Raw genomic sequence first — 14,673 nt, 5'->3', positions numbered from 1 at the left:
TGCTGTAATACAGATATTTAAATGAGCATACCTGAAGACAGGCCAAGGAAGTGAAATCATTTGGGTAACCATTTACCTAAGACTAAATTAAACAAGGTTCTGAAATTTTACAGAGAATTGCTTTGGCCATTTTTGTGGGCTGTAGACCAAACAGCTGAGAAGTACTGGTTTGACATTTTAAACATGACTCTGGTTCTGTCACTGCAGGGGGGGGGGAAATACAGGCTGCATCCAGCCCACCAGTCCATTCTATCCAGCCTGTGGGCCCCCTAAAAAAATTAAGAAATATATTTTTCTTCTCCTGGCTGCCTGTCAACAATGACATGAGCCAGGGGCAGTAGGACCCAAGGGGAGCTGTCAGCAGGACACAGTGGGCCAGCCCAGCTCCTGCCATTTCCATGCTTTTCTGCCCCAGCACTGCTCCAACGCCATGTGGCTCCCGGCTGCATTGCTGGACCCAGGAGCACAGGTCTGCACCCGTGCTGGGGGGGAGTGTGTGTGTATAGGGAGCAAGGGACTGTGTGCGCTCACAGGGAGAATCCCACATACACCCACCATACACATGCATCCCTGTCCTTGCACTGCCATACATGCATAACCCCACACCCTCACACAGCTACCACTCTCCTCACATATAGCCACCCCCAACTCCATACCCACCCACATTCCCCCACCCAATCCACCCCCAACAGACTCACCCCTCCTCACCCCATGTACTCACCCACAATATATGAGTAGGACTTCATTTTAGAGGTGATTGTACATAATAGCTTATGTACACTACACAAACGCATGTAAACCAGGACAAAAATATTTCTGAAATCAAATTAATGTTTTAGATGTTTTTTAGAATATAATTTATTTTTCTGGTTCCAAGATCACAAAACCCCTTGCTGAAAGGAATACTTATAGGGGGAAGGGGAGGGACTTCTGGTGGCAAAGGTTAGGGGCTAGGGGGCAGGACTTCCAGTCACTAGCTGGTGACCACTGGGCAGGGCACCTGTCAAGGAGCAAGGCTACGCATGCAGCCCTCAACGGCTCGCCAAAACTAGATAAGTGGCCCTCCACCCAAAATAATTGCCCACCCCTGCATCACTGGTTACTTTTATGTTGAATAAGTAATTTAAATTTGCCTAACCCAAGTTTTTCATCCTATAAAGTGAGCCAAGTCTGTTTTTCCTCAAAGATGCTGTGAAGTTTATGCAATGTTTAGAAGTCAACACCACTTTGGATCAAGTCTTCAGACCAGTCGACTAGTATCTCCATCACCAAGCACTCAGATTTAAGTCCTCTCTTTTAAAGCCTTGTTGCTTGCAATACATAAAGCAGTTAAGAGATAAAGACATTTTAACCACCCCTATTCTGCCAGTAAGACTTGTAGGCACATGCCCCATTTATAGTTTAGTAATGCCTGGACTTGGTTCTCTGAACTAGGCTCTAGTTTGAGTGCATGAATTTGTGATGTATAAGTTTTTTAGACTGGCTCATGAGAAAGGAACTCCATCAGGTAACTAAACAAGAAGCCACTGCAGCTGCAGACTCTTAATGCCCTCTTGATTTCTCCTTTCCTACTTGGTGAAGAATGAAGTGGTCTGTAGCCAACCTCTGCTTACACTCCAATTCCTCCTGTTTCCAGTTTGATTTTGACCTAGGCACTTTCCAGGGAGTTTTTGGATGCAAGTGATTTTATTAGTCCCTGTAGTCTTTCCTACTGTGAACCACTAATCATTCTTCTACACAGTGGTTCTCAACCTTTTTTGTACCAGGACCCATTTATAAATATCAATGGCCAGTCCCAACCCAGTGTCCCTCACTCCCGATCAACTGCTCCCCACCCCCAGGCCCCTCAGTGTGTGGGGCACGGGGACCCCAAGGAGCCCCTTGCAGGATGGAACTCTGCCAGCCTGCAAGGGGAAAGTCAGTCTCCTACATGTTTCTCCTTCAAAGGAGAAACCATTTTAAAGTTTGTTGATCCATTTTTAAAATGTGTTTGCAACCCTCTCATATATTTTTGCAACTCACTTTTGGGTCATGACCCACAGGTTGAGAAACACTGCTCTACAGAACCTGGCTCAGAGCAAGCAAATAGCTTTTTTATTAATAAAGATAGTATCAATGCAATAAGCAATTGTTCTTTTCCACCTAGGACCTCCCCGCACTAGGTGCGATATGCTTTTATCGTTACCCGTGTCTATATGACTGCCCATAAAATATTTCAGACTGTAATTCGGCTAGTACAGTCTCAGTACTCAGCCCTTTGCCTTGTACCCAAACCCCATTCTACTCTGTCCTTGCTTTCATAATCCTGAGGTGGATTTTAATGAATTAATTCCTTGCTATTCTTGGTTTACATAGTTGATCTGAAACAATGATTTTTCCCTATCTTTGGCTAACTTAAACAGCAGAATCCAGGTTCACCCACACATTCCCACTTAGCACAGACTGCTATAAGAGACTCCTGTTTTTACTGAGCCCATTCAGAAGCTGTAGATGGTATGGAAGAAGGTTGTGCACCAGGGTTTGATATGAACATTATTCCCACAAAGAATCTATTCACTCCTAGTTTGCTTTTAGTGCAAAGCCCCAGGCTCATGTACCTACCCATGCACAAATAATATGTTTAAGAACTAAACTGTTAGGGGGAAACATTTTAGAGTGAACATTTTATTTAATATAAACCACTATTATCAATTTTTCTTAGTAAAGAGTACATCCATGTTTTCCCACTTGCTCATTAGCTGGTATAAAGGAAAAAGGTCTTTTCTTAATGTCTGGATTATATCTGATTAATCTGTAAACACACGCTCAAATATCCTGGCATATAAAATGATTAAAATAGGACACAAGAACAGACCAGATTTTTAAAGCCATTAGGCACATACAAATTCAGATACACATATAGTGCAATATATTTATTTATTTATGGAGGTTGGACACCTAACTCCTAGATTCCAAAACTGAATGAAATTATCAGGAATTCGGCATATAAAATATATCCCAATGCTGAACAGCACTCTCAGGTTATGTTATCTTCAGATTGTGTCACAGCTTTTGTTAACTGTTAAACCTATAAAACTTACGCTACTTAAAAAATTAACACTTAGTTAAGGAAAGAATAGATTACTGAATTGTGTAGCTATTTAGGAAGTGTGTAGGAAGACTAATGGCTAAGGTTTGGTTTTGTTTGGGTTTTTATTGCATTTTAAACAGAAGATCTTTGAGGGCAGCAATACCATTTCATGCTGTGCTCATCCGTATAGCAAATTTAATGGTAAAAAAAGAAACCAACTCCAACAGCAGAGCTGTTCAACACATGACGCCATATAGGCGCAACTCCTCCCACTGTTTCAGCTACTCCTGCAGTTGTGTTTTCTGAGCTCTCCTCTTCTCTGGTTTTGCTTCCTGGCCCCACTCCTGGGGGTGAGTCAGCACAGCCTGTGAGGGCAAGGAAACCCAAGGATGGAAGAAGGGGAGCCTGTACAGCAAGGGGTAACAGTCGTTGGCCACTGAGTAGTTGGGCAGCCCTACTATAAAAATAACACATTGTTTGATGAAAAAAAAGTGTAAACATGAATTACTACAGATTAGGCTGACAATCTTTTAAAGGTGTATTGATGAAAATGTCTGCGCCACGTGCCAAGCAATCTTTTCACCATCATATACCAAGTCACAGGAGAAACTGTAATGTTCTGTATAGTAATACTCAAATTCTCAGTCAAACCAAATTCTCACAGAAAAAAAAGTTACAGCTTCTTCTCAATATAATAAAACAACAGAACAACACTATAGTGCAGTCTTAGCTTGAGAAGATTTATTTTTATAAAATCCAATTCCTCATGTCTGCTACTATGCCAAAGAAAAACGAACTAGTACACACTTACCAAGCAAATGAACCAAATACGATACACCCTTGTTTATCCAAACCCTGTGGAACAATCTTATGTTCACTTATGCAAAATGTGAACTATACTTCAACATAGGGCAAAAGAGGAACATAAAAACCAAAAGGCATAATACACAACAGTCCCAAAACATTTTTAAAAACCTAGTATGAAATCGAACATGCATAAGTATTTACTTTTTCATATTTTATGACAACCAGTCTGGTAATTCATATAAATGAGTATTCATATAGAAGTGGGTTCAGATAAGCAAGGGTCTACTATACATCAAAATGTACTATTTATTCATTTAAATCAGTAAATTAACCCCCATCACATACCAACCAAACACTACAGGCATACACGTCCATCTCTACGCCAACCGGCTTAGAGCACAAAATGTTATCTTTCCATTTTAGTAAGTCAGTTATTCCTAAAATGTTCATGATTCCTAAGAATTTCAAAAAGTCTGAATCTCTGCATCAGGCAAATCCATTAATACTTACACTTTCACCAACAGGAAGCACTTAGAACAATTTCACTAATTGGAAGTTTAATTTCTGGATGGGCAATGTGCGCACAGTAAGCTTAAAATGTAGGGGAATGAAAGGGTATCAATGTAATAAGCTACTAAACCAAACTATTAAAACATGTGAAATTAAAATATTTGCTGAAGACAAGTCTCAATCTATTGTCACAAACAAAAAAAAAGTGTCACAAGCACAATAAGTACATTGGTTAACATGCCAAACACCTAAAACAAAATTACTGTTGCCTAGGTTTGTTTATTGGTAAATCACTTTAGTAACCTGAATCCACAAATAAGCAGTAAATAATCAGAAAACTACAGATAAACACAGATTATACATGCAAATTCCTGTTCACATCTCACATGTGCAGGTACATTAAGAGCACAGTTCTAATATTTTGACTAAACCAGTTTTAAAATGCAGGTATGAAAAGTTACATGTGAAGAATATAAAGATACCTTTTTACATTTCCAGACTCAAATGCTGCTTTTGCGTATACTAAAGATGTACAATGGCTACAAGATTCAAGTTAAAGCAGTAAGAGCTCAAGAAAATAATACTGGTCAGAGAGAAGAATGGAAGTTTACATTTCACTAAAAATACACTGAATAGTAGGACGGGGAAGAAAAAAAATCTACTGAAGAAAAAAATATCACAAAGTTTTTAAAGCTGGCTACATACTAATTTCCTTATTATCTAGATAACAGTAATGACATTAAAAGAAACTTCAAACCAACTTTTTTTTTTAAATGCAAACCTTTACACTTAGACTTTCCAAAAATGAAATGCAACGACAATCTCACACTCCAAAATTAAACATCTGCTAGGCTCAGACTGAAATATGGAATGTTTTAGATGAAAGTAATAAAAATACCATGTCGCTTTTTATTTTTTATTGAAGAGTGGAATTGAAGGACAAAATTTTGAAGCCTGAAAACAACTAAATATCACTGATGTTTACTTTCCATACATTAGCTTTTCATAAGTATGCAACAATTTAATAAGTGTCAATTGAAAGAAAAAGCTTCTGTTGTCATTCCCAGTTTTTCAAACAAAAAATCTGCATTAACTTAACTGTATATGCTTTTTGCTATAACATTGAACACATACAGACCTATATATGTCTATTATTTCACTAAAACAACAACAAAAAGTACAGTATTTTCCATCTACTATTTTTTTTTACTTTAAAAAAAGGTTAGCATTAAAAACAAAGCTGCTTTTTCCTTAAATCGAGCTTTTTGCACTTAAGCCTCTTTCTTTTGTCTGTGATCTTCTGCCATTTTATCCAGAATTCTCTGTAACAACAACAATATAGTAGTCAATCACAACAAATCCAATCTAGTTAAGGATAAATTAACATGCTAGTTAATTACGCCAGTTCTAATATCCATATTTCTAAACATAAATCCATGATAAACACTGACAAATCTGTGAATTCGAAATGAAATGCATAATGATAACATGCCACATGACTGACTAGATTACCAAATAACATGCCTGACACTCCCCCAACATTCTTGCTCTAATGCTTGGATCCAATGCAGTGAATATTGCAAGAACTCTTTGAAGGATTGGATTTAACAAATTTAAAAGAATCAATGAGTAAGTTTCCGGTCTACTAATACATTAAAAAGGGATGATCATTTATTAAGCCCATGCTGCTAGCTTCTACTTGAGAAGCAGTCTGATCCGGTGAAAAAACAAACAAACTGATATTGGAAGAAAAAGGTTAAAAACAACCCTCCCCACCTCCCCCAAACTTCTGGTCTCTGTCAGATACATTTAAGGCCTACAGTGAGCCAAGTGACTGTCTTGATTTGCGTATCTATAAAAGCAGGTAAAGAACACACCACCAAACCACACTGGGATCTTGTGGGGATTCATATATTACATTCTGACCAAGTATTATTTACTTGCCCACCTTTACAATTATGAAGGTGAGCAAAGTAAGGTGTAGGCAGCCCCTGGACAGAGAAGAGGCAGAAATCTTACGCTTGTGATGCAAATGCTGCTCTCCCCCACAATAACATTAACAGTAGTTCAAAAACAGCTCACTGGTGGTTACAGCTGTGACAGAGACAAATTTAATGGTAACTTCCAAGAGAAATTCTGATAAACTGCCACTAAGTCAGTTAACTCCCTCCCCAACGCCCCCCCCCACCCCAAAAATATCCAATACTTCAAATTTTCATCATTAAGGTCATTGAAATAAAAGCTACAGATGAGGTGATTTGTTCTACAAGGTCCTGTCTACTGGCTGGATCCTCTGGCCTATTCCTCCTTTGCTGTCACTGTGCCCATCTAGTCCCTGAGGAGGCATCTCAGCTTCATCATCCCTCTATTCCCTGTATTGCTCTTCCTCCAGACTCAATTCAACTCCTGTGCTGGTTGGAGAATTCCCTACTTCTATAGATGGTGCCTCTTCCCCCTGCATTGCAACTCTAAGCAAAATCATTTTCCTTGCACTGGAAGGAATGAACTTTATATCTCCTGCCTGACAACAAACTAAAGATCATATCAGCTAAAAACAGAAGTATGACACAATTGTGAAGATTTACTGCATTACTAACTGTGGCAGTTACTGAGCATTTTTAGAATTTTCCTTCTTCCTTAGAGGCAGCGTATTAAGCAGCTCATAGTAAACAAACTTTATTGAAAGCAGAATAAATGTATGCAATATGTTTCTGTAGGATATTTAATTCAATCAGGAACAAATATGTACTCACATAATCTTAAACTGCAAATGTAATATTATGCACAAGAACTGCATTTTGGATTCTGGTGACTACATAGTTTTGTCAAGCTACCCTCAAGGAAGACATTAGGATGGATTTCAAAACATCCCTCCTGTGAAACTATTCCAAGTCTTACCCCTTTATTCAATCAACAGTTCTATTATTTTCTAAAGTAAGTGAAAATCCTAACACCTTACACCCAAACTGCCTATTACTCATTGTTTCCATCAAAAGCAACCTCAACAAAGGTTAACACAAAACAGGAGCTCTTTACAATCCTTGAATAACAAAATGTTCCACTGATTAAATACTTTCATGCTCTTCAACAGTCTCATCAAGTTTACTCCCCATGACAGAATCACTTCACTTAAAGTGAACTATTTTTTGCCTTACCTTCAACTTTTGATAATGAGGAAGGCTGCTGCAATGGGTCTTTTTTGCAACATCTTCATTTGTGTAGAACAGGGAACACAATTTGCAATAAAACCCTGTTTTGGGTACCACATAATTCACACCTAGAGAAGTAAACACCACAAAATAACTAACAGATCTACGCTACAACAATTTGTCTTTTAATGTAAAATGAATATTTGCTCAGCTAAATCTTAAAGTCATAACTCATTTTGCACTGAATGGCTGCTTTAGCTTTTACTGTCCTTGCTCTTATTTATTCAAGCCAGAACTCTAGTAATTAAATAAGCATATACTCGCCTACCGTGTTTCTGAATTAAAAAGAGTGGTTGCTCAATTGGAGTGGTTCTCTTTTCTAAAGGAGATCTATTTTGGATCTTACAAAAAGTTTAAGTGATTAAACAACAAATCACTAGCAACTTAACTCTTCTAAATGCACCTTTACCAGCCTAATTTGAGGCCAGAGAGTTGTCATAGTAGGTTTTATGGAAAAAATAAAAAAGGACCAAGAAATGTCATAGAGTGAGAAGGTCCCATAATGAAATGGCAAGCTTTGATCTTGTTTCCGTGGCTAACAAAGTCAGAAATAAAGAAAAAGAAATGAAAAATGCTACTGTGATGCATAAAGATGCATTTGAAAAGCAGTGGGAAACTTTCTTACCAACAGGAATGTTCGGCTGGTATGGCCCAATTCGATATTCATCTGGGGTAACAGTTTTCTCCTGGATGCTCTTTGTCTCCTGTTCTTCCTTTATATCTATATTTTCATTTGTACTTTTCTCTGTATCCTGTGCTGCTGTATTATCAGAAGCTTCAACAGGTTCAGACTTCAAATTCTCCTCAGTTTTGGTTCCATTTTCCAAGGTTTCACTTTCCTGTTCTGGTTCCTCAATCTTATCTACCTTAATTTCAGCCAAGCTATCATCATTTTTGCTAGCAGATTTAACTGCCATGCCAGATTTACGAAGTTTCTGATGATCAGAGTCTTCTTCATCACCAACTTCATCTAGAGTGACAAAGCCTTCCATGCTCCGTGGGAAACCACCTACATATCGCTGTTGAGAGAAAATTGTTCCTATATCAGCCACTGGATTAAAATATTGTTTTCTGCATATTCTGCTTACGCTCCAAGTTATAAAATTGGGGGGGGGAGGGGAAGAGGCATACCACTATCTGCATTCTTTGAAAAAAGCCCTGTTTAAACCACCAAAGCACTGTTTAAACAATGTGTATAATGCAAATTACTTCCATGGTTTTAAAACTGAGTTTTAAAATAAATAGTTTAGCCTCCTTCTAGAAATACTTTGCCATATACCTATACTCACTTTCCTTAATTATCTTCAGTTTGCCTAAAAATATTGTCTGTGACTATTCTAGCAAACTCATTTCTACTCCTTTACTGGATTAATTTCCATTTCTGTAGTGAATACATTATTAATTACTGCTGATTCTAATAGTTATTACACTGTTGCATTTTTGGATGGCAGCAAACTGACCATTAATCTTTGCATTTGTTTGTCTGCAATAAGCTTAAAGTTATTTAGAAAATGGGAGATATTTCCACTAGAACCTCAATTTCACAGGTACCTAAAAAAGGAACCAATTTAAAAATCCAGCCTCATTGGCCAGACCTGACTCACTGCCCCTCACTCTCAACCCACTTCCCCCAGATCCCAGGCCCCAGCACCCCCAGAGGGGAACTCTGCCAGCTTGTAAAAGAAAAGCCATGGTTTCCCACATTTTTCCTCCTTAAAGGAGAATCCATTTTTAAAGTTTGTTGATCCATTTTTAAAATTTGTTCGCAACCCTTTCATATACTCTTGGGACCCACTTTTGCGTCATGACCCATGGTTGAGAAACACTGACCTAGTCCAACCCCCTGCTCAAAGCAGGACTGTCCCCAACTAGATCATCCCAACCAAGGCTTTGTCTAGCCAGGTCTTAAAAACCACGGAGGACGGAGGTTCCACCACCTTCCTGAGTAACCTGTTCCAGTATTTTACTACCCTCCTAATGAGAAAATTCTTCCTAGTATTTAATCTAAGCTTCCCTTGCTGCAACTTGAGACTGTTGCTCCTTGTTCTGTCATCTGCCACCACTGAGAACAGTCCAGCTCCATCCTCTTTGGAACTCCTCTTCAGGTTTCAGGCTGATATTAAATCCTCTCTGCCTCCTCTTTTCTAGACTAAATAAACCCAGTTCCCTCAGCCTCTCTTCAAAAGTCATGGAACATTTGTAACTGTTCTTTTCAAGGCATGAATATGTATTTTTAACTAACTTTTAAATTACCATTTTAGGAACTACTGAATTACTATAAACACTTCTTACCCCCCTTTGAAACAATCTGAACACATTTAGCAAATCTAATTTTATTATTGCGATAGGTCAACTAACTGCCTCTTAGTTTCAACACAGGCCTGTTAAGTTTTTGTTAATGTGGAACTGGCACCAGTATTTAAAATTTTGTATAACAACTATGACCCTCTTGCACTCACACAGACAGACCCTCCAGGACCCACACTTTCGGGCAAGGGCTATGTTACTTGTTTCAAAAAGGACCCAGGCAGTATCCCACCATTTGAAAATTAGGAACCTCCAAATTCTAAGCTAACTTCCTACAACTATAAGTTGTTTTGAACAGAAACTTTACTACCTGATAGCAAGAAAACTATAAAAAGTGGTTAATTCCCTTCTCTGACCGCATGCTCCTGCTTGAGAGACAAAGCACATAAGTCTGTCCAACCTTCATATTTGATACAGAGTAAACATGTTATATAACTTTTGCATCTTTTATCAAGCATGTTGGTTGCTTAAGGTGGCACCTTCCACCCAAGACAATTATGCAAATTGAAACATTTCTTTGATTAACACCAGAGGGAGAACCAAGAATGAAATATGGTGACAGACTGGTAGGTGAAAAGGTTGAGGGGAAGAAATAGAAAAAACACCCTCTCTTAAAGGCAAGGCTTTCTTAATTTCACCTGGATTTCAGTCCAAGTTACGTCTACCTAAAAGTACTGTTAAATATAAGACTCTGAAGTCTGATAATCTCGTCTGAACAAGTCTTGATTTTAGTGGAAACTAAAGATCTTCTGAAAAACAGGCACCTCAGGACAAAGCAATTCCTAATCACTCTACTATTCACTATAGTCAAAAAGGAGCAGGGAACAATCCAGGCAGCAGACATCAAGTTACAATTTGGCCTTCAAACACATGATCTCAAACTAGACAGATCCTATACTGGGATACTTTTCTTCACAGGAAGTGGAATACAAAAAAAAAAAAAAATCAGTCTCCAAGCTGCTGCAGCACATGTGCTTTGAAGACTTGACACTACTATGGAGGATTGTTCAAATTATACAAACAGAATTTCCCCCTACCCATGCACTATACTCTCTCATTACCTTTTTAAGTTTTTTCTTTGCTGCTACATTAGTGCCAACAGTTCCTTCAGTTTTTGTGGTAGTGTCGTCAACTGCATCTTTCTTTTCCTCAGTTGACACATCGCCTAAATTTGCAACATCGGTGTCATCTCCTGCTGAGCTACCACTTTCTAGCAGAGCTGCTGCCTCTTCCTCATCTACTAGCAGCTCATCTTCAGATTCAAGGAGCAGACTAGGTTCATCTTGCTCTGCCTGTTCGCTGCCTTTTGCAACCGGTTTCTCAGCATCACCCTCCTGCTTCTCCTCCTTCTCTTTATCTTCAGCACTGCCGCTTTCAGTTTTTTGAGTACCATCTGTCTTCGATTTTTTATCACTTGGAGAATCTTTGTTATCTGGAGAATAAGTTCGCTTTCTGTAAGAGAGAAAAATACTTATTTTCATTACATTCTAGTCTACTTCAATTAAAGGATGTTAACCTCATTATAAAAAGAACATTACCTAGCTTTGTCTTTTTTCAGTAGTTCAACTCCTTTGTTGGGAATCTAGAAAATAAAACATTAAGTTATGACAAGTGTGTTTTTATACAATCACAACAGGACTCAGGGAATGGCATTACTTGGAAAGGGAACTGCATTATAGCTGCCCACCTCTTGTTATTTCATTCCTTAAGCACTAGAGCTATCTGGCTGTTAAAAGGACTAAGTAGTGTTTCCTTTTTGCACTATAATTCCTACAGATGGTCACTTGGTTCATATTGTTGTCAGAGTGCCACCTTTCCCGAAGGACATACCAAAATATATCACTACTAACAGTATTCAAATAGTAATGGGACCATCCCAGCCCTGCACCTATTTTCTCCTTCCTACGTTTCAAACCGACAACACAAAAAGCAGAGAAGCTTTTGAAAACCTAGCATGCTTTTTAAATGGTAGGTGAAAAAAGTATAGGATACTTGTACATGATGATGATGATGATAGTATTTTGTTAGCATATTCTCTACTTAGGTGCATTTGCCACAGGATTTCAAAGCATAAAAATACTGTATCAGAGACTGCATGGTAGAGCAAAATATGTAACTCAAAATATGTCTGAGTACAGGTATGAATGTATTCAAATGAAAGAAGTATGGGAAATATGAAAAAAACTGGAAGAACTATAATCTGACTGGTATCACAGAGACCTGGGACAGTTCTTATGATTGGAACGTGAACATCAAGGGCTACACTCAATTTTGGAAGTAGAGGGGTAGGAGAAAAGGTGGTGATGTCACCTTACATGTCAAACATAGATTTGTTCCCTGGTTCAGGAGGAAGAAGGTAACAGCGGAATGCATTTGGGTGAAGATGAAAGGTGAAAGATACAGCACTGGTATAATGATGGGGATTTATTATATACAACCAAGTCAGGAAGAAGAGGTGGATAAGACACCCCTGAAGAAGTTAACAAAATTATCCAAAAGCTATTAAATGATACTGATGGGAGACTTCAATTTTCCTGGCATCTGCTGCAAAAAAATAAAGCCAAACAAAGCACTGAACCAGTTTTTAAACTTGTGTGGTGATTAACTGTTTCAGAATGCTGAGCATACAAACAAGCGATCTCTCTCTCCTGGATCATCCTGACCAACAGGGAAGAATTGGTGCAGGATGTAAAGGTGATGAGCAAGTTAGGATGAAGTGATCCTGACCTGATAGAATACCAGATCCTGAGACAGGGAAAACGTGAGGACCACAGAACCAGGACAGTGGCAGACCGAGAGGGGCGGGGGGGAAGAGGAAGGCACTCTACCGGAAGCAGCAGCACATTAGTTCGACCCAGCTCCACAGTGTCTGTGAAGTGGGGCTTTTTGGTGCTTTTAGCTAAAGCTGATTCAATCAGCTATCAGATAAAAGAGCCCCAAAGACCCACTAAAGCACCCAATCTATACAAAATGTTGGGAAAGCCACATGCAACTAATGCGCTGCCTCTTCTGAGCATGCGCTGGGCTTGGTGTGGGTGTTTAAAGTAAAGAGACCTCCCCCCCACCACCTCAGCTACGCAAGCAGCCTAGATTTAAAAAAAGGTGGATTTCAACTGACTTAAGGAGGTGCCAATAGGCATGGTGCCGTGGGAAGAGAAACTGAAAGATAAAGGGACCTAGGAGGGCTGGGAGCTTCTAAAGGGCACAGGTGTGGAAGCCCAACAAGAAACTGTCCCAACATGATGGAAGCACAAGAAAAATGGCAAGAAACCAAAACAGCTGCACAAGAAGCTTCTAACTAAGGATGTATGTAAGTACAGAATAAAAAAATATCCATTTAACCTATTTTAGTTACAATGATTAAACAATTAATTGGTATGGCAAACCCTGCCCTGGCCCATGTAGAGCTGCTTTGGCCTGGCCAATGGAGCACCCCCTCCTGGCCCAGCATCATAGTTTCATAGTAGCTAGAGTTGGAAGGGACCTAGGTAGATCATCTAGTCCGACCCCCTGCCTTGGCAGGAAAGAGCACCGGGGTCAGATGACCCCGGCAAGGTGCTCATCTAACTTCCTTTTAAAAATCCCCAGGCTAGGAGCCTGCACCACTTCCCCTGGAAGCTGGTTCCAGGCCCTAGCCGCCCTGACTGTGAAGTAGCGCCTCCTAATATCTAATCTAAACTTACCCTCCGCCAGCTTGTGACCGTTATTCCTGGTCACTCCTGGCAGCACACGGGGGAACAGGGACTCCCCCAATACCTGCTGATCCCCCCTGACCAGTTTGTAGCAGGCCACAAGGTCCCCCCTTAACCTTCTCTTGTGGAGGCTAAACAGGTTCAGGTCCCGTAGCCTCTCCTCATAAGGCCTGCCCTGCTGACCCTTGATCATACAAGTGGCCCTCCTCTGAACTCTTTCCATATCGTCCACGTCCCTCTTGAAGTGTGGCGCCCAGAACTGGACGCAGTACTCCAGCTGCGGCCTGACCAGTGCTGCATAGAGGGGGAGGATCACCTCCCTGGACCTGCTCGAGATGCATCTGTGGATGCATGACAGGGTATGGTTGGCCTTCTTGACTGCCTCCCCACACTGCCGGCCCATGTTCATCGTGGAGTCAATGACGACTCCAAGATCCTTTTCCGTCTCCGTGCTGGCAAGAGGGGAGTTCCCCAACCTGTAAGTGAGTCACTTCCAGCTCCTAAGTGCAGCAGGGAATCAGCAGCTCACCTGGGCCACACCTCATGACAAACTGGACAAGTGAGTGGGTCCCCTCTAGGCTCAGGCCAAAGTATGGACAAGACAGGAAGGGACAGGCAGGACGTACCATAGGGGTGAGCCACAGGCCCAAGGGAGCATTTATGTCCACCTTGCCCTTACCAGAACCTGCAGCCGCTGTGGGTCCAGCCAGGGAGTACATGAGGATGCCACCAGCAACAGAAGCTGCAGCAACAGAAGTCACCACATTCAGCTGCGCATGTGACAGGGGCTGGGACTGGGACAGGCCCTGTGGCACTGGGCTCCAGCCCCCAACTGCAAAGTCAGGTGGAGGGCGGCTACCCCTGACTACCCAGAGCAGTGGTAGCTCTGTAGCAGGTGGCAGGGACCTGCCCAGAGCTCAGGCTACTGGTGGCAAAAAGCAGGAAGGCTGCAAGCAGCTGCATAGGGGTCTGCAGAGCCTAGCTATAAGTGCTAGTTTCCTCCCTCCCTCCTGCCCTGCAGTCTTCTGGTTCCTGCTGGGGCACCACATGGCTTCCCTTCCCTGCTAGACTGCCCCAC

General features: G+C 40.7%; 1 protein-coding gene across 3 annotated transcripts in view; it reads right to left on the bottom strand.

Moving 5' to 3' along the window:
* Positions 1-3,595: 3,595 nt before the first annotated feature.
* MATR3 (matrin 3) overlaps positions 3,596-14,673 on the bottom strand; it is a 52,370-nt gene continuing 41,292 nt past the window's right edge. For all 3 annotated transcript variants that reach the window (XM_090020932.1, XM_090020930.1, XM_090020931.1), the window contains 5 exons: positions 11,442-11,485; positions 10,965-11,355; positions 8,222-8,615; positions 7,543-7,664; positions 3,596-5,709 (listed from right to left, as the gene is read on the bottom strand). In XM_090020932.1, coding sequence (XP_089877058.1) covers positions 5,659-5,709; positions 7,543-7,664; positions 8,222-8,615; positions 10,965-11,355; positions 11,442-11,485 — 1,002 coding nt within the window. In that variant the 3' untranslated portion in view covers positions 3,596-5,658. The remainder of the gene's footprint in view (positions 5,710-7,542; positions 7,665-8,221; positions 8,616-10,964; positions 11,356-11,441; positions 11,486-14,673) is intronic.

This window comes from Crocodylus siamensis, chromosome 10 (assembly GCF_052110815.1).
Source record: "Crocodylus siamensis isolate JL-2025a chromosome 10, ASM5211081v1, whole genome shotgun sequence".
Lineage (NCBI taxonomy): Eukaryota > Metazoa > Chordata > Crocodylia > Crocodylidae > Crocodylus > Crocodylus siamensis.
The sequence above is the reverse complement of the archived record's forward strand: the minus strand, read 5'-3'. Positions and strand labels throughout refer to the sequence as shown.